The sequence below is a fragment of the Triturus cristatus genome, chromosome 2_2 (assembly GCF_964204655.1).
Source record: "Triturus cristatus chromosome 2_2, aTriCri1.1, whole genome shotgun sequence".
Lineage (NCBI taxonomy): Eukaryota > Metazoa > Chordata > Amphibia > Caudata > Salamandridae > Triturus > Triturus cristatus.
In genome coordinates, this window is record NC_140582.1 from 218,295,872 (window position 1) to 218,316,782 (window position 20,911).

General features: G+C 46.9%; 1 protein-coding gene across 1 annotated transcript in view; it reads right to left on the minus strand.

The window, feature by feature from the left end:
* Positions 1-12,955: 12,955 nt before the first annotated feature.
* Positions 12,956-20,911, minus strand: part of KIAA1958 (KIAA1958 ortholog) — a 281,381-nt gene continuing 273,425 nt past the window's right edge. Inside the window, exon 5 of the mRNA XM_085641263.1 lies at positions 12,956-14,909. Within this exon, the coding sequence (XP_085497389.1) occupies positions 14,097-14,909 (813 nt within the window). The 3' untranslated portion in view covers positions 12,956-14,096. The remainder of the gene's footprint in view (positions 14,910-20,911) is intronic.

Here is a 20,911-nt window from a genome sequence, read left to right on the forward strand (position 1 = left end):
GCCAGGTATAATGTATGCAGGGTGGGCGTTCCGACGCAAGAAAGGGTCTTAGAAATGACGCCGTGAAATCTATAAGATTTCACTGCGCCACTTCTAGGAAGCAAATACGTCAATATCCTACGCATGCCTCATGGCAGGCGTAAGACTGACGCAGGCACATTTAACATTGGACTTGCCCATGTGTAATGACTCATTGCTGGAGTTGCGTCACTTTTGTGACACACCGTCATTTTTGTGCCTACAGATATGTCAGAAATACTGACGTATCTGTAACGTCTTGCGACATGATGCGTCATACTGTAAATATGACGCATCATTGGTGTCGCAAGGAGGGCATAATGAAAGTGACGCATCGATGTTTTCTTGCAGCGATGCGTCACTTTTCATAAATGAGGGCCTTAGTCTTTACTACAGTGGGGAAAAAGTTTTGAAACGTACACAATTTTAGAAGAGATTATTTCGCCACTAAGTGAAATGTATCTAGTATATTATTAAACCCATCTATAAGTGTTCATAAAAAGTTTGGCATTTCACAAAGTAAACAACTGCCTATTCCACCTCTTCTGATCTGGTCAGATAGTTCAGATTTTGTGTTCACTCCTGACCTTTGCTGCCATCGCCTGGCATCACTTTTTATTTCCCTGTTAAAAGAATGTTTATTGGCATTTGTGATTTTGTTTCCCGGACTGAGCATAGACAGCTTTATCTATCTCTTGCCCAGACCTAATATTTCCAATACATTACACACACGTAATGTGGGTTTCAGATCATCTCCTTTCTCATGACTGGCTGTTTTTTAGGTCTCGCTAGAGCCAGCGCATGCACTGGTCTGGCGAGACCTTTAGTAACTGGCTTTTTGAAGTGCTACCAAAAGGCTTTCTATGGCCACCAGCGAGTGGTTACACGCGCGAGCGCGAGCTTACGAGCACAGGCGCCATCAGAGGCGCAACTAGAGACAAATTTCGAGGGGGGACTAAGAAAAGATTTCGGGGTGGCTGAATCTTTTAAGCCATAGGCAGAGTGGAGCTGCAGGGGCTCTTAGAAGGGGTGAAACAACAGCGAGGCCTCATTAACATGCAAATGGTCTTTTAAAGACCTGTGAAGTGCTCAGGTGCGGCTGTGTGGGTGCCGGGAAGCTGTCTCATCCCGGGCTGCCACACGCGACGGGGGGGGCTGAAGTCCTGTGAGTCCAATGGGTGTTGCGCTCCTGGGCGCCATCTCGCGGGCACCCTTACAGCCGCGATTACTTTCACTTTTGTGGCGCCGCCATCTGCCTTTCCTCGCTCTGCTTCTCCCACACCACAGAACGCGTCCCCTTTCACACAGCGCGGCCCATTATTTTTATGGCTACGCGGCCAATGCTTGTTGCTCCCTAGGAATGGTGAACCTAGGCATTGCATGATCGCCGCCAAAGTATGGTTGTGATATTGCGCCTCGCTCTTGTTATTTCACATCGACACTTTGTGTGGGAGCCACTAATGCGAGCAGGCAGTTTGGACTGTGTGGACGCATTTTTGGCAAGTCTGTTTTTTCCCGTCTCCACTGCTGTAGAATGTAAGCAGCATATTCTAAACCGTGGGAAGAGCATGTCTGCTGGCACAGTGCTGTGGACACCGGAGCAGCGTGGTGTTTTTTTCACCCTGCAGTAACGCTTCCCAACACCGCTTAGCTGCACATGGGCTGACGGCAGCGTGCCTCCCGTGGTTAGCCTCGCATTGTCTCACTTTTCCGTCTCCATGCTGTAATCTTTCTGTCTCCCTGGCAGGCTTCCTCTCTGCTCCAAGGACTGCTTTGTGGCAGCGCTTCCTCCCATTAGCCCTCTGCTGGCCCTCCTCCAGCCCTGGTACAGTTCCTCTTTTCGCAAGGGGAGCCATGGCTCAGGCTCAGAATGAGCATCACAGGCCGATTGAGCAATGCTTGTTTACCCAAACGTTTTAGGGACGCCCAGCCTAGGTACCTAATCCATTTCAGAGTATGTATCCACCCCAGCATGTTCGTTGTGTTCTGATACTCGTTTTTGCGCCATTCCCATTATAAATTTAGGAGACTACAAGTACCAAAGTGCACAGTGAGGGCATTACTGTATGTTCCAGGGACCCAAGCAACGGAAGGCTTGAGTACTCTTGGACCAGGTCGTCTCGGCATGCAGGAAAAAAACATCTTCTGGTTCTAAGTTTAAGCAAACTTGATGTCTGCTGGCTGTGTGAAATTATACCCTGATAGATCAACCACGTAGCCTAAAAAGTCTTATAAATACTTATACGGTCCCAAAAGCGAGAACTATTAGCTATGCCAATGCTTGTTAAGAGAGTTTCACTTGCCTGCTCCTTATTCGATGACTTTTCTCCCGAGGAGACTCGTTTAAAAAAAAGTCCAATCTAGCACTCTCCGGAAGTGCACGTGTGCTCTCTCTCTCTCCTGCAAGCTCGAAGATGAAGTAAAAAAAAAATGTGCACACTACATTTCCCATTAACCAAAGGGAGAAGTATCCATGACAACCATTAACCCATCATAAACCAATCCGCATGGCCATATAAATCCATGCTTTCTTCACTGCTACATCAGTTAAGTCCCTCGCATTCCTTAACTACTCTTGGGTTGTGATGGTTTTCGGGGGATATGCATTACTGTTGTGACTTGCCATAGCGTTACTGCTTCATTTACTGTGTTTGCGCATACATGTACAGCTGATTCTCAGCGCATTTGGCTGCGGCCCCAGTGCGTATCAGGGCCACGTGGCTTCCATAGGTGACACTGTTTCGCGCGGCCGAAGGCTCCTGCGAGGCGTGTCGTAGCCCGGGGAGCAGATCCTGCTTTGGCTCTACAGGCCTTGTGGAGTGTGCTGGGGAGAGAGCGCCAGCTGCCCTATAATCAGCGTGGGTCTCCCCACTCAGTGCCCCCTTCCTTCCTACCCTTGCCTGATACCGCATACGTGGTAAGTTATTCCCGGCCTCGGGCCTTTTTTTATTCTGACGCCACCTGGTGGCTTGCTGGCATATTGCAGTTTTTGAGCACCAGCGAGGGGGCTGCGCTTTGTAGGGCATTTTTTTGGTACATGGTGCTCTCACCCTTCAATATGGAGAGTCCTTTAGCGAACATGATTACTCTCCTGATCTTGCCTCTGAGGAGGAATGGCCCCTTAACATGGCCTTCCTTAGGAGGTCAATATGCTTCTCGTCCATGCCAATGCCAGAGCATTTGCACCCCTACAGGAAAGTGTGGCTAAATTGACATCCCAGGTCTCTAGGGGCATGGGGGTATTAGGGAACACAGGTGCGGGGCCTAGCGGGTTCACCGCAACTACATCCTACATGGTCCTGAAAGTGACACAGGGCACCTGGAAGGCTTCCATCGTTTGAGGGAGACCTTCTGTAGGAGTGCGTGCACTTTGAAATACGCAGCCTACCGGGAGGAAGATTCTCAAGAGATATTAGCGATGATGTCGCACTAGAATTTGATCCCAAGGTGGGATCCATTAAATAAGAGGAGGGTGAGAAAGATGAGGACGGATTCTCTGATGAGGGCTAGGATTCAGGGAGACACTGGCGCCCTGGTTCGGCCGCCTTTGGATCCTTTGACGGGGACTCCGTCCCAAATGACATGTTTGAGCCTGTACCATCCAAGATCTTCGACATGGCTCCCTGACAAAAAGTGAGAGATTATGTGGGAAGTAAGATTCACCAACCACTGGACAAGGAGGTGCGCACCCACCTGCGGGCAGAGTGTCCTAGGCCTGCTCTGGGGGACAAGGTGGCGGTCACCCCAGACATTGACCCCAAACTCTGTACCTTTTTTGCAACGTACATGAAAGACCCAAAAAAGGAGATTGACTGCTCCTAGAGGGCAGGTCAAGATAAGCTATTAGACGTTGAGTGGCTTCTGACCAAGATCATTGAGCTGGCTGAGCAAGCGAAGCAGACAGGAAATCCACTGCCCACTGATACTGTGGCGGGTTGAGCGCAGCAGGCCATTTTCCTCCTCTGCAATGCTAATTGCGCTCTCTCAGAGGAGTGACGGCGCTCACTTATCAAAATAGACCCCAAGCTGGGGGAGCTTCTGCCGTAAGAGGCAGGGACAGTTACCCGGGGCAACTTGTTTGGCGAGCCCTTTGTAAAAGAGCCGGGGAAATTTGTGGCCATATTCTTAGCACTCGACGAAGATCAGACTGGAAGAGGCTGTGGTCGCTCCTCCGGCTGCTCTTTCAATCAAGGCCCCAACAGAGCACAAGCCCACCGGAGCAACGGATGGTACGACAGCCACCAGGGCATGGTCTACCCCATCCATGGAAAGGGCAGGATGCTCTGCGCCGCCTGAGGAGGGTGGAGGCCGGGATTGTTCACACACAAGTGGGCAAAACTCACTTCGGACCCGTGGGTCTTGTAGAAAGTAAAGGGGTATCACATAGAGTTCTACGGAACTCCACTGCAGATGGCATGGCCCGACCCTTGTTTTTTTCCAAACAGGACACGGAGCTGATAGACCTAAAGGTGCAGGAGATTCTTGCCAAAGCAGCTATCTGGAGGTCAGTATTGCATCCCGGGGGTTCCTCAGCAACCTTTTTTTGATGAAAAAGAAGGGCAAGGGGTTCCGTATGGTGATACAATTCAGAAGCTTCAACAAGTGGATGGTTTAGCGTCACTTCTAGATGGTGGGCATCTACCTCCTAAGATATCTTTTGCTGCAGGACGACTGGCTAGTGCGTCAGGACCTCAAGGATGCCTACCTCACTGTCCCCATTTCCCCCTGCCACATTGTCGTTTTCTACCATTTGAGTGGCGGGAGCAGATATTCGAATTTCAAACCCTTCCGCTTGGACTGTCCTTGGCACCCTCGTGCTTTACTAAGCTTCTCAAACCAGTGGTAGAGGCTCTAAGGACGAAAGGCATCAGGTTGATCATCTACCTTGAAGATATCATCCTGATGGACCAACCACACAACCAACTACATTTGCACTTGAGCACGACTATTGCTCTCCTCCAGGACCTAGGATTCATCATCAACAAACAGAAGTCGGAACTGATTCCAGAACAGTCCATGAACCTTTCTTGGCTTCGCATTGATTCCAGGGCAGCTACTCCGAGTATACAGGAACTGAAGATCTACAAGTTCAAGAAAGAATTGAACAAGGTCCCAAGGAGGGACAGGATCTCCCTCAGGTAGTTGGCCGGATTGTTGGCTTATTGTCATCTTTAATTCAAGCCATCTTCCCGGGCACTACAGAGCACTCCAACGTTTGACGGTGACTCATCTACGGAGGGGCCTCACCTATTCAGAACTGAATAGGCCAGGACGGAGCTACAGTGGTGGACACATCACATGGAGGTGTGAATGGTCGGGTGATCTTTGGATCGCTTCCAGACCTGATAAGAGAGTCGGACACCAGCCGGCAGGGTTGGGGTGCCAGTTGTGACACGATATCAATGGGTGGAAGATGGACGCGGAGGAGTTAAGTTTGTATATTAACTGCCTGGAACTTCTCGCGGGGTCATTTGCAATCTGATCCCTGACGAGGGACACTGCATCATGCTGTGTTCTCTTGAGAGTGGACAACATGTCAGCAGTCCAATATATTAAGTGATTGGGGGTTACCCACTCACAAGCATTGGCAGGACAGGTCAAGGACATCTGGTACTACTGCCTCTCACTGAAAATATCATACTTACTAGGATCTCAGAACACTGTGGCAGATTGGATTCCAGGCATCTCACAGATTCCAGCGACTGGCGACTTGATCCAGCGACTTTCCAAGCCCTGATGGCCCTTTGGGGTCCCTGCAATGTGGATCTATTTGCTCAATCCTTACTTTATTTGGTCATTGTGACCATTAAAGTGCGAGTGCTTACATTAGAGTGATCCAACATTATATATAAATTAGAAAATCATTAATTGGTGCACATATTTTAGCAAAAATCGTGAATCGTCACTGTTACAATATTTAAACAATTTTTTTAAAAGATAAAATCTTTTAGTGTTTTTAAAACATATACCATATTAAAAGAAGGGAATCCACAGAACGTTAGAACTTGATCAATTTGCAAAATAAAACATTGCATGGTTCTTGCAAAGCCTAGTAATGTTTAATAGGAACACTTACAAGGTGATCTTAGATCTGTTTGCATCCAGATTGAACGCCCAACTTCCCCGGTATGTTAGCTGGAGACTGGATCGGGAGCAGTAGCAGTAGATGTCTTCCTACAAGACTGGACGTCAGTCCAAGCATATGCGTTCCCACCGTTTCTCCTGATTCCCAGAGTGGCAGCTCAAGTCTGACATCAGAGGGCTTCTTTGGTCCTTGTGACACCGATATAGATGTCTCAGGAATGGTTCCCTACTCTGTTGGAACTGCCATGGGTCGCACCAGTGCAACTTCCATCATTCCCCGGGATCCTTCGGGATCCCCTAGGCCATCCACATCGTATGGCACTACAAGGGCACCTCACCCTAATGGTTTGGAGGGCTTCAGGTAACAATGGGAAGACGGCAGGTCATTCAAATGAGGCTGAGAAACACATCCAAAAGGTATTGGACCCAGGGACAGCTAAGAGAAACAAGTCTGCATGGAGAAGATGGGATCGTTGGTGTATGGAGAGTCACCTGGATTCCAGGTGGACAAACATTACAGACGTCCTGAATTTCCTGGCAGAATTGTCCAATGCAGGGCTTGCTTACTGCACAGCGAATTCCTTCAGGTCAGCCATTTCAGCGGGCCATCATCTCATCAATAAGGTCCCAGTGAAGGAACACCTGTGGGTGTGTAAGTTACTTAAAGGTATCAGAATTTGACGCCACCCGGAACCCAGATACTCTGGGTTATGAGATGGCAATACCGTTCTATGTCTTCTTTCCAACTGACAGGATAACCAATACCTTTCCAGGAAGGAGATTTTGGCAAAACTGCCCATTCTACTTTGCCTTATGTCTTGTAAGAGAGTTTCAGATGTTAGAGCCGTAGACATCACAGCGATAGTTTCCACCTCTGAAGGGGTTACTGTCACAGCATCGAGAAGGACCAAAACTAATACCAGGTCAGTAACTTACCCGGCTATTGATGGTTCTCCCAAATTGTGTGCAGTGAGATGCGTTAAGGCATATGAGGAGATGACGACGGAGGTGAGGCCGCCAGGTGAGAAACAATTATTGATTGTCATCAAGAAGCCATTCAGCGCAGTTTCCTCCCTGTCCATTGTCAGGTGGGTAAGATGGATTATGGCAGAGGCCGGAAACGATGCGCACCTTTTTGGGGCCAATTTGGCCAGATGGGCAATGGCTTCCAAGGCAGTCCAGGTAGGTGGTAGACGAGAAGACATTATGAAAGCGGCAGATTGGTCTTCAGAGTCCACCTTCAAAAGGTTTTTGTTTTAAACCAATCCATGACTTCGCATCTTTGTTGGTAAGTAAGCTTTGAACATGCATAACCCTCACCTTCAGTCCTGACATAGAATGAGAAAATGTCCTAATTGCCATTAAGGAAAGTTTCAACTCTATTGAGGATGCGGAGTCGAGGATTATCCCACCCTCAGCATATTTATGATCCACTTTCCTGCCCTTGCTGGGTTACAGGTAATATATTTCAAAATATACTTATGGTTAGAAGTACCATGTCACCGGTGTAAAACAGGAAGAATTACATATGGATGCGACAGACTTATTGTTATTCTGTTAATGTATAGTGATTTGCAATGCCTGTGTCATAATTGTATGGTAACAGTGTATTTCAGGATATGTCTTTCTTGCGTTGTATGTGTCTAGCTCATGAATGATATAATACATGTTCGTTAGTTAATCAATGTGAGGACTGGTATATGGTCACTGGTTTTCTCATTGTAGCAGCTCCTTGATTTACCACGTGCTGGATTTTGATCCCTTATCAGCGTATGCTTAACGGAGTAGGTTCTGATTCCAAGATGGATTGAAGCTGCTTGAACTTAACTTCCTACAGCAAAGAAGAGGAAGGACTTCGTGGAGAAGGATTTATATGGACATGCAGACTGTATCATGATTAGTTAATGGTTCTGTTGGACACCTCTCCATTTGGTTCATGGGATATGTAGTGTTCACAGTTTTTTTACTTGAACTTTGAACTTGCGTTTAATAAAGAGTGAAGAAAGTTATGCATAATCCTTGCTGCTGCGTCCATACTAGAATTGAAACTTTCCTTCATGTTAACTAGGAAATGTTTCATTTATTTTAATTTACCATCCTAACATGGCCATTGTGGTAAATTAAAATGGTCGCCATGTGTAATGATGCATGTGCATGCCTGTTTCAGGACACACATATGCACCTGCATCACGATGCAAACTTGCACATGCTCCATGAAACACGCATGTGTCACAATACCTCTGTCAAACACAGAGAGGCACAATGACAGCTATCTTGAAATGGTTTTCATCTAATAGGAATCCCATTCTGATACTTCCGGCCATGCATGTGCATGTGTTTCGATGCATATGTTCGCATGGCATTGGCAACAAGTACTGGCAAAGCCAATAGCTTGAATTATGCTGAAAGTAGTTACCCTTGCAGCTTGCCCAAAATAATTGCTTATCTGCTTATCAGTTTTGGTCCCAAAGAGGTTGGGACTAGGACTACACTTGGTGCCAGTGTTTTCGTATGTGTGATTCAAGTTAATTTGAAATCATCAGTTAACACTTAATTGTACAGTAGACAATGGTTATGACACTTTAGAGAAAATGGCAGTGTCAAATGCCCACATATGGGCACATCTTTAGTGGCTAATCGATGCACACCTTCACCGGGGCTCACGGAAAAATATTGAGTCAGTGTGAGTTTGTCACCGCATCACATCTACGAGGTAGCATTTCTGTCCGACAAAGGAAGGCCAGTGGGAGCTATTCAGATGCAGATATGAAGTCACAGGGTTTGCTACTGTAAGACGCTACATAAGTTCCAGGCAGACCGTGCGTGTGCAGCCAAAGAACATAAGTGTTCACTGCATAATATGTACCCTCTGTACAGGAGATTCCTTCTGGACTTAGTGAATGGTGATAAGGAAGGCTTGTAAATCATAGTGAATGATGAGTAAGAAACCCACTTCTTCAGGTGTGACGGGATACGCTCCCTTGTTTTCTCATAATTAATAGTGAGTTAGGAGTTGAGCACAACAGTGACTTGTATCCATGACTTTGGCACACGCTTCCCTGCTACCTGAACCCCTACTTGCCGCACTCCATGTCGAAATAGGTACTCAGCTCCTACTACAAGAACAGAGTATCCAGCCCACATGGTTCGCAAGATACACAGCAAAATGTCGGCGCAAGGGTTGTTGTAGTCAACCCACTCTGGGGTACTGGACAGTGTACCGCCCCATTCCCAGGCACCCCTCAAGCATGCAACGTGCCCACACAAATAGAACAGACTACAGAACCATCTGCACCCCAAGCAAGAATACTACCTGAGGGTGCAGCACAAAGATTCAGACTGTGCAGTGATGGGTCGGTCATCACACCACTGGAAGCAGGGGTGGGAATAAGAGACAAAGCATATATTAGCTCACATATTAGTACTGGATCATTGCAGTAGTTGGATAATAACAAAGGGTCCAGAGGCAGTTTCAGAAGAACAGCAAGAGCTCTTGGGGCGACTCTGAACAGGAAGTAACCCCTTAAAGTCCTAAACACTAGTGCACCACCAGGCAAATATTCACTGAAACCTTCAACAATTAAGTGTAGTTAGCAACCAAGGCCTTTGGGCACTCGAAGGAGTTTATTGAAGTAGAACCACTATCAAAGTCGCCAAGTACATGGCACCCAGGAAATTGGTGCCACCTCTCCCAAAATAGAGGGTAGACTGCAGCAGTCACTGGAGGGTAGAGAACTGAGCAAGGAAAGGGAGAAGGGGCTGTAGGCTAGAGGACCCCATGGCGGTGAGAAATACTCTGGAGTCTAGTCAGCATGACTTCTGTATCCCGGGAAGCCTCCCTGTCTGAGACCGAGATGTGACCACTTTCTTCTTCACACAACAATAGTTTGGTCTTCTAGAGTGGAGATGGATCACTAACTAAGAGTGATACAAACTTCAGCGCCCGGCAACATTTCAGACGGCCTGGCAGTGTACTGCTGAAAGTGGAGACACCCTAGGACAGCTTCTGGTTTGGCTTCCAAAAGGAAGTTGTGCCCTGCAGGGCTTCATGACAGACAGACCACAAGGGCCACAAAAGAGGTTTATACTTCCAAAGACTCATGTTCTCAAGCTGTACCATGTGGCCCAAGAGAGAGGAAACTCACTTGTCACGTTTTCAGTTCCCAACCTGTTCATTATGAGAGGAATTACTAAGACCTTGGAATGACTGCAGGGCTCTTGCTCTTGGCTTCGAGAAACCACACACCAAGAATTATCATTCTAAAAACCCACTAAAACCGCACTACGGCCCAGAGAGCACCGCTGATCCCGCCTCTGCTTTTTAGACATCTATGAATGCCGGCCACCCCTGTTGGTACTACCACCAATAGGGAGAGTATATATAATGCAATTCAGAAACTTCTGTGGGCCCAGTTGGCCCTCAAGATTACAAATCTTGAGTAACAAACAAGGCGTGGAAGTCCAAGAAGAGCTTCAGGCTAAAGAGCAGAACGTTATTGGGGTCCAAGAGGAGCAGCTCAGCAGCCCTCACCTATCTCACCTCAAAAGGGGGTTCCTAAGTACTTTTGACCCATGGTGATGGTGGGAACCGATGCCATCTTGGGAAGAATTAAGGATGACCTACAGTCCTTTATCGGTTTCTTTTAGACGTTTACATAGTGACTAGGGCACTAGAAGTAGAAAAAGGCAGTGCTACTTTCTGGCTCACTGACGGGTAAGGCATATGAGGTAGTGGCCCAGGAAGGGGCTAATGTTTAGTACAGTTTTGGTCCCCTGCAAACAGTGGTCCTGGAAGCACACAACTAAACCCCATATATTTTCAGAGCCAAATTCTGGAAGTTGACCTTCAAGGAGTTCCACTGAGACCTACCAGCTGTGCCAATGCTTACTAGAAAACAGGCTCTCTAATATTCAGGAACATGCACAAAATTTGCCAAACAGACCTTGCCGGCTCCTCCACTATGGTGGAGGAGCGCCCCCCCACTGCTTTCAAGCAGTGCGAGAAGTAGAAACATAAAATGATAATAACTTTCAGTTATTATCATTCTATGTTTGTGCTACTTTGAGGGTGGACCGGAGGGCGTGGCTGCTCTGCTCTTGGAGCAGGGCAAGGGAGGAATGGTTTGCCCACTTGTAAGTGTGCAATGATTGTTTGGTCGGCCCTCTCAGGCTACCCAAACCAGTCATGCGCACTTTCCCCGTTCTCCATGCAGGCTGCATTACAGCCTGCGTGGAGAAAATGCCCAGGCCTCCATTCCCTGGTTGAGCGTCGAACCATGACGCTCAAAACCAATCACAACGCAGCATTGCAGCGTTGTGATTGGTCAGGGGAGCCTCGGTGCCTACCAATCACAACGCTGCATTGCAGCGTTGTGATTGGTCAGTGGGGCCTGGCTGTGCTTCCTGTTCCTCGAGGAGAGCAGGAGCAGAGACGCAGGCCCTGGCGGCAAGTTACGTTAATTTGTTTTTATTATGCGCACCCTCCAGCAATAGCGACCCCCTCCCGCACCCGCCCCGCCACCCGCGAGCTATTCCGGAAACCACTGCAAACAGATAACAAGGAGACCAGCTATCACCTCTCACAGCAATGTAGTAGCTAGCCAGTACAGTTCTGAATATCCAGCCAAACACTGGCTGATACCCGTCCATTCACAAACAGTTCAGCAACAGGTGAGCTCTGCCTTCTCTGGTCGTGTGGTCGCAGTGGGGCTCTGCCCGCTTTCAGAGAGCCCTCAAATTTGCTCAAGCCCCTCTGGCTGAAAGACTGTCCCACAGGCCAGAGCGAAAGGTTCCAGACAGCTGATGGGTGGGGGACCTACAAAGACTGATCCCACTTAAAAAGGAACCGTGATAAGGGGAGTGTGGATGACTGATATTGACAGGGATTATGAACGATACATAAAGAGAATAATTAAGAAGGAGCCGGTATAAGGTTGATGACCTGATATGGACAGTTTACTTCATACATTTGCAATTTAATTTTGTACTTGTTTTCACTTTCATTTGAAAAAAAAAAAAAATTAAAATGTTCATAATAATCCCATTTACCTGTGACCTGTATAACACTTCAGGCTTGGCATTAGACGTATAAGCAGGGAAGCATCCTATGTTTTTAATTCTTTAATATTTCTCCTTAAATATGCATGATAGTCGATTTTAAACTCTTCCTTCTCCTATCAGGCCCCACACAGAGATATCTTGTAGAAATTCACATGAAAGTAGACACACATTGTAAGCATGTGCTGGACTGCCATACTGCGGTGCCAACAGAACAAGGGCGAACAGCAGGGCCGGACTGGGAACCCAAACCAGCCCTGGCAATTTTCTAGGACCAGCCCCTGGGAAACCACGGCCTGGCCCCAGGAGGCTGGAAACACTTGTTTGCTTCTTTTGTTATTCGGGCCGAGATTGACGCTCTGCTGCAAAACCGGCCCCCAGTAACAAAACCAAACCCTCAACACTGCAAAACCAGCCCCCACCCTTCCAGCCTCCTGGGAAGTGCCCGATGCCCGATACTGCCAGCCCGGCCCCACCGAATAGGTTACCACCACTTACAAAAGCCAAGATGTAACCACACTGGCCTTTTAGTCATTTCTTAGGAGACTAGATCAAATCATTGACACTTCCTTAAAGAGAGTTTTCTCCTACCCGCTCCTCAAATTTTCTACATCAAGAGTACTAATGGAAGCACTCGCTAGCAGTCGCCTGAACTTAGCCTGGCCAGCAGCAGTGACATTCAGGACAACTTTGAAACTCTCCTCTGCCTCCCCTGCTCCCCACAGTGATACCTTAAATGAACTGTATGAGGGTTTCAAACTTGCATACATCTGACACACCAACACAAAAAACATTGTTTCAACCTCAGGATTTAATATTTAGTGTCCTCATTTTGAGTGTTATGATGTAAATCAGTAGTTTTTATTCAAAGCTGCAGCAATATTATCTGCAAATCTTAATGAACAACTTGGTCAACATGAAGACAAAGTAACAAACTATTAACCAAACATCCCTTTGGAAGTTTTGTAATGTTCAAGTAAAAAAATAACTAAGTCTATCCGAAGGCTGTAACGTGGCTCACTCCCCCATTCACACATCTAGTTTTAAGCATTAAACGCTTGTGAAGTTTCGCACAAGGCAACCAAGTTTGCAACTACAGTACTTGTCGCATTCAACTTATGAAGACAACGCACACACATGAAAAGATCTCAGAAGAGGACGTCTTAAATTGCACTGGAATGCCAAAATAAAATCTGCACATCTCGATTCTCAAAGAAGTTAGTGATGGAGTAAGGTGACACAAACATGGAAAGGGGACTAAAACATCAAGGAGGGCAGTAGCCAGGTAACATATTTTAGTAGTTCTGCAGCTTTAACTTAAATAATATTTCAGTTGCTTAGGGAAGCCTGGCTTTACATTCAAGACTTGCTTGAAGAGCTATGGAGAGCAGACTGTGGTCACCCTTATAACTGCCACATCTTCCCAGTTTTCAGTGCCTGTTGGGAGCGACATCTTTCTTCGTCAATTTTCAGCACCAAGGAACGTTTACAGTAGGCAGGTCACAAGCAACTTTGCTCCAGTGGGATTTATATGCAACTGTTTCTCTTTATTTACATTGTACATTCTAGAATGACCTACTCTGGCACATGTTCCTATTAAGTCATAGCTACTGGTCCACTGGGTTGTCATTTAGTTGTGTACTCTTTTCTAGCTTATTTGTCTGTTTGCGAACACCGGTGCTAAAAGGCACGCTGTGGAGATTTGCTCTATCTCTGTCCCACTGCTGTAGGCAGCAGTCTTGTTCAGTCCTCGCAACATGACAAGCTGGTCCACTACTGATTGAACAAAAGCACCACTCAAAATCCATTTCAAGAAGAGCACAAGCATATTTGAGGCTATCTTCGGGTCAGGCCACCAAAAGAACTTCCTACTCACAACAACGCTTTGTCCCAAGGTGGCACAGCCGATGCAGGGTGCAATGTCACCATAGTCAGGGTTACACGTGTTGATAGTCATTAACAGGACCAAATTTCCTACAGGCCTGGGTGAATGAGACAAATGTGTAACTGTCGCAGAGGTCAAGCATAACCTTCTTTGCTAGCTTTGGGACGACTCCTCTCAGGGACCGGAGCCCCATCCTCTGCTCCTCGTACCACACGCTGTCCATTCCTGTCACCTCCTTGCGGGCAGTGAGATAGAAAGGGGACTTGGCATCCATTTGCGAAGGGGGTCGGTGAGCATACATGTACTTACAAAGTAGGCAGTAAGGGCAGCGGCGGACTCCCTTTGAGTGATCGTGGTAAATCTGCCCATAACACACCTTGCTGGCATTGAGTCTGTTCTCTCTCTTCACACTGTCCGTTCGGGCAAAGAATGTCCTGTTCTGTGAGTCTGTCAGCAATTCAATGTCGCCGTACATGAGGTCTGCGTGCTCTTGTAAAGTCCTCATGTTCAAGTACTGACTGTTGAATTTGACTATTGTGGACAGCAGGGCCACGGGGCTCTCATCGCCAAGGCATCCAATTCTCCACATTTCCTCCTGATCAGAAAGTGAGAAGTATATAATGTTGCGAGACCGAGCACCCGCCATGCCTGCCTTGTTCAACACCCGCAGCTTCTCCTTCAGCTTCTGTGAGGAAGAGTTGAAGATACTGCTGGTGATGGAGAAGCCTGCACCTGCGTTTTTTAATACCCGGTCCAGTCCTCTGCGTATTGCGTGGAGGGATGTGGCAAGGAAGTCAGACCCATCCGTTTTCTTCACTGTGATGTAGAAGTCCTCGAGCAGCTCGTTCAACTTGACAGCCGGGACCTTAAACAAAACAATATGGAAGATAAGATTTAATTTGGAGTACTTGTGTCTGTCAAATAAACAACAATCAGATAGAGGATGAGAAACAACTGCTGAGTGAAGAGCACAATGCCCTGCAAAAAGAGTGGCTGCCAGAATTCCTTGAATTACGCTAGTGATGTTGGGACAAATTCACAAACATTATGCTGTCTTGTCTTCTTGCACTACTCCTTGCTTACACCTGAAATTCAGGAGTTAGGCAAGAGTACATCAAGAGAACACCTGCCTTCAGCAAATTCTTGGTAAATGTTGTCCTTTTGTCATTAATTTTCTAGCAGAGATTCTGCACCAGATGTTTTCAGCTTGGGACACTGGGAATCATTGTATTCATTCCTTGAAGTCCACTTTCTTTTTAAAAATACAACAGTTGCTTGGAAGATACATTTTATATATATATTCTTGGAACTGTCTCCACCATTCCAAATGGTACAAACTTGAACTTTGGTCACTTAACAGTTGTATACCTTGCTCAGTCAGTCATTGAACTACCACACAACACTTACACCAGAAAGGCTTTGTTTCTAAAATGAATAAAATGCACTGTTATGCAAATGGCTATAGGGGAACACAGCACAGCAGTTAAAGTAACTGCATATTCCAAGGCAATCAACTTGTATCTTTTTTCTCCATCAGAACCATCCCCCAAATGAATACAAATAATTGTATTCTGTGATATATTGACAGAGAAATTTGTGATTTTTGTATTTCCTTTAGTTGTTGTAGGTTAAGGATTTCTATGTTTGTTCATACATACCTCCCAAATATCCACTTCAAAAAAAAAAATAAAGATCACAATTGGGCATCAACATATAATGAATGTTATTCATACTTATGAAATACGGAGATCATCAATTATTTTGGTAGTTGTTCAATTTGCTTTAGCAGTGAAATTATTGCAAATTTACAAATGTGAAAACATCATGACAATGGCAATCAAGATGTAAATCTATCTAGCTGACAAGACTTCTTCACCAACACCTCCAGCATTGCAAGAGCAAGTGCACCTCGAATCTACTTTCACATCAGGTGTGCGCATACACAATATAGACTTAATATAGCCAAGGCCCCAAGTCTCCAAACTCTCAGGCACAATTAAAATGGTGAAATGGGCGTAAAACCTTGCTGAGAACACCACCCTACAGGAACCTTGCCAATCAGGCTTTCAGCTATGAATCAGCATGGGTGAAGTTCAGGCACCTGCATAAAGTTAATTTCTCCGTAGCCAGGATGCTAGGAAAAAAAACAGCTCTATGGATTTTACCCGACATACAGACAGTGTCAAAGTCCTATTCATTATTAGCTATTGTCTTAGTGGCACTGCGAAATTGGCCTTCTCCTCTACTTTTCATCATCCATGTATCCGGTTAGATTTGGGCACCCGGAGGTGGGGCGGATTTACCTTCAGATCCACCTACCTTCCGACTGTTCGGGACACCCTTCATATTCCGGGGTCCTCCTGAGCTCATAGTCTCTTGCTGAGGACACCATCTCTCCTGGCACTAGTTCATCTCACAGGGACCCCAGTCCAAAGCTCCTGAATGCCATTATGATTTTTAACTCCCTTGGTACCTCCCCCTTCTCCTTCCCCTATTGACTGCCAGTATCAGCTGTTCTTTTTGACTGCAATTTGTCTTAGATCACTGTGTTCCTCTTTAACCGTATGTATTCATCTTGCTTTCTCAATCACTACTTACTCTTTCTCTGCAGGTGGTGAAGATTAGTGCATGACTGGCTCATTATAATGTTCATTTAGAATGATCTGTACCCTGTTGTTATGTTGCCACTAGATTGTACTCCTAGTGCCTCACTGAAAGAGGCAATTGTGTACCAATAATTTTAAAACAGATTAAAAAAAATCGAATGTCCTTGGGTGGAGAGGGCTCCGAGGTATCCTGCAATAAATAGTGATCTATAGTTTTTCCTTCCTCAAGTAACAAAATACCCCAAAACTTGGTGGGATGGCTTTCAGGTGTGTGGGTGGATCTTATGTGGGTTTCTCATCGTCACATTTACTTTTCAGGATATTTATCAAACCATAATGTGGCCCAGTAGGCCAATATGTGTAGCGTTCAGAAGTGGGCAAGCTAATACATTGATAAAAATATAAAGCAATAAGAGTATCTACTTGTGTGCCTAGAAGACAAGCGAGTTCCTTTTAAAGTTAAGTGCTGTGGTCAAGAAGAGCGGCACTACCAAGATTCAAACCAAGCATCCCCAACAGTGACACCATCCTGCAGAAATCGCGGCACCAGGGTGAGACAAAGGGGGTTAGTTAAGAGTAAGGAGACCAGAAGGCCAATGGGTGAGCAGGAAAAGTGAAAGGACATGAGGTCTTCTGCTGAAGCATAGGCTGAGGAACATGACTTGGGTGGCTACAAGCTGAACAGCGGAGTGAAGGAGAGAGAAGTGCAGAGAGCGGCAATCTCCAGCTAAACCAAGCTGCTACACACGTTTGGCATTGAGGTTTAGCTGGCAAAATGGAAGTGGGTTGAATGCAAAGGATGCATGTATTTTTTGGGGTTTTTTTTGTTTTATATGGTGCGATATTGACCTAATGACTCTTTTTTTTAAGAATGAGGCGATGAAGTGAATTGACCAGAATCACAAGATATTGAGCCAAGGTTAGGACTCGAACCTGGTTTCCCAGTTAAATGGTCGGTTGATCTAGCTCTCGTCCATTTGCTAATCAGTATGAGAACCCAAATTCTGACTGCATGAGTTGAGTTGTAGAAACTGCTAAACAAAAACAGTTGGGCAACCTTGAAGGGACATTTCACCCATACCAAGCCAAATAGCAAAAGGCGATGAGACCGGGTTCTTCCATCACATTTTCAATTAACAGATCATCAGAAGTAATATTTCTTGCAAATACCTGCCCTTAATAAAAAAAAACACCTTCAAATCAGCTAACTGCACAAAAAGGAAGAACTTTAGGAAAGTAAGAGCTGAGAAGGTGTGTTTATGGCTGCTAATTCTGCTGCACCCTAAAGGCCCACAGCACATTTACTGCAATGGGGCTCATCATCCAGGAGGAATGCACATTAAGTGGCTGTAATGTGCAAAAGTATGGAAATAGCATGTCTGCTGACATATTAGAGCCAGACCTATGGTCTTTGCCAATCCTTGCTTATCCGTGTATATGGATTGTTCCAGTAGTCTAAATGTGATCCCTGAATAAAAAATCTCTGCTTGAATTGCTTCAGCCACCAAGCACTCACCTGGGTACCTGAGCAGCAAACATTGGCCGGGGCGCTAACGCTGTGACTACAGCTCCCGTGATCCTCCACCGCCCGGCTCCCTTCCGGCTGACAGCGCGCCCGGAGGCGCTTCATAATCAGCGGCTCCCTCGGTGGAGCGGGGGGTCTCTGCTTGAATTGCTTCAGCCACCAAGCACTCACCTGGGCACCTGAGCAGCAAACATTGGAGGGGGCGCTAACGCTGTGACTACAGCTCCCGTGATACTCCACCGCCCGGCTGACAGCGTGCCCGGAGGCGCTTCATAATCAGCGGCTCCCTCGGTGGAGCGGGGGGTCTCTGCTTGAATTGCTTCAGCCACCAAGCACTCACCTGGGCACCTGAGCAGCAAACATTGGCCGGGGCGCTAACGCTGTGACTACAGCTCCTGTGATCCTCCACCGCCCGGCTCCCTTCCGGTTGACAGCGCGCCCGGAGGCGCTTCATAATCAGCGGCTCCCTCGGTGGAGCGGGGGGTCTCTGCTTGAATTGCTTCAGCTACCAAGCACTCACCTGGGCACCTGAGCAGCAAACATTGGCCGGGGCGCTAACGCTGTGACTACAGCTCCCGTGATCCTCCACCGCCCGGCTCCCTTCCGGTTGACAGCGCGCCCGGAGGCGCTTCATAATCAGCGGCTTCCTCCGCGTCGCGGGACGCGCGCGGGCGGGGCCGGGCTGAGCCCGGGCAGAGGGCGGGCCGTCTGTGGCCGTCCGGGGCAGGAGGAGGCAGGGCCGGGCAACCGCTCTTACGCCTGCGACCCGCGGCGGATGCGGCACCTTCCAACATCTACGCTGACTCCATCATAAGGTACTGTGTTGCTACTGTGGGGTCCTCTGCTATATTTATATTCGGAACCTGTACAGTAGCTAGCCATCCACCGTGTGGTTGAGCGAGGGCCACGATGGGCAAAAGGAAAATGTCGGATGTGAATGGGGGTGCTGCTAGTCTTACTGGCAGCATGGCAAAAAGGAACAAGGGCAGAAAGCTTAGCAAAAAACCTATGCCCGCTACCACGTTAGATCGTAGCGATTCCTTAGTTGACGATTGCACCTCCATCCTAGATTCAGACATAACTGCCACGCCCCCACTCCCACTGCCTCTAACAAATCGCCCAGGCTCCGTCACCATTCCCCAAATGTTCAGTAAAAAAACTGCTCCAAGCCCAATAACAGCACGGGACGCTTTTCAGAGCAACAGTGCCAATTCTATGCTAACTACCGAAGAAGTAAGCCCTCGTGCTCCTGCTGTTAATTTGGCCCCCCTTGACCCCATTGTCATTGTTTGTACAAATCGTTTTGAGCCATTAGCTGATATTGATAATGACTATGTTGAGTCTATTGGTAGTATTGTCAGTCCCGATGTACCTGCAACATCTAACCCATGTATAATTCGGGGTTCTGGATCCGGGACTGCATCAGAAGGGGATAGGCTGCACCAAGAACTACTAGGAGGAGTTCCCCCAGACGCAGGACTAATTATGGAAACCATCAAGGCCCTCAAGTTAGAAATTAGCGACTTAAAAGCACTAGTAATGGAATTACTGTTGACAGTCAAAAGATCTCCTATGCAATTACAGCAACCACCAACCATTTTATCTGCTACTGCATGTCATCCAAATTTACCAATACCTCCCTCACTAAATACTGATTTTAGCACATTTACATTGCCTCAACCGTCATCACCATTTCCGCAAGTTAGACCAAACTCTTTACCATCTACTAGAGCTGGGATTAATCCTCCTAATATCAATATGAAGTCTCGTCCAATTTTGAATTCCCATGCCACGATTAGTCAGCCTTATCCCTTCCAAAAAACTCCAGCCCACGCCTTGTCTTTTCCATCTTCTAGAGGGCAAAGACCTAGGGCCACCACACAGCCTTCTGTTTACATGGTGTGTGTTCCCATGAGTGCTGGGTATGAGAGTGAAGATTCCCTAAAAAATAAGGTTACCCATTGGATCCGCCATGTCAGAGGCTGTCAATCCCTCATAAGAGATGACCTACTAAGGGCCCGTAGATTTAGATCCAACAACATTCCTACGGATACAATTGAGTTGACCCTAGCTAACCATCTCTTAGCTGATGGCCTTATAGCACTTGAGTATAGATCCTCCTCCCAGGACTCGTCTTCCATCCAATTTAGACGCTTCCCTACACCAAGCTATGACACTGTGGGGAGGTGGGGTGGGCCGTCAAACCATGGACTTGAGGGTGCATCCACCTTGGGACAAATTGATTGACTAACCCCGGCGATAAATACATCACCAAATGTCCTGATTATCAACTGCAGATTGTCTTCTCAAATACCCTCTTCTGTAATTCACAGTGGGGTTAGGGGGGAAGGTGGGACACAACCTGCAGTTTCAACTTTACACACTCTGGACCCTGATACTTCCATATCTCTAGCTCTAAAAATGAATTTCAAAATTATTTCATGGAACATCGCTGGCCTGAAAGCTAAACTTACATTGGCGGACTGGAATACTTTTATCGCCACTTTCGATATTTGCATATTCCAAGAGACCTGGAGCTTAACACCTTTGTACAAATCTGGTTATACCTGCCACTGTGTCCCTGCAGTATCCACTGGCCGTGGACGTCCTTCTGGAGGCCTCATAATATGGATAAATATTGCCCTCTCTTGTAGAGTTTGCCATGTACATAGCCCCTCCCCGGACTTGTTGCATATAACCCTGAGTGGGCTGAAAGGGGGGCCCACCATAGAGCTC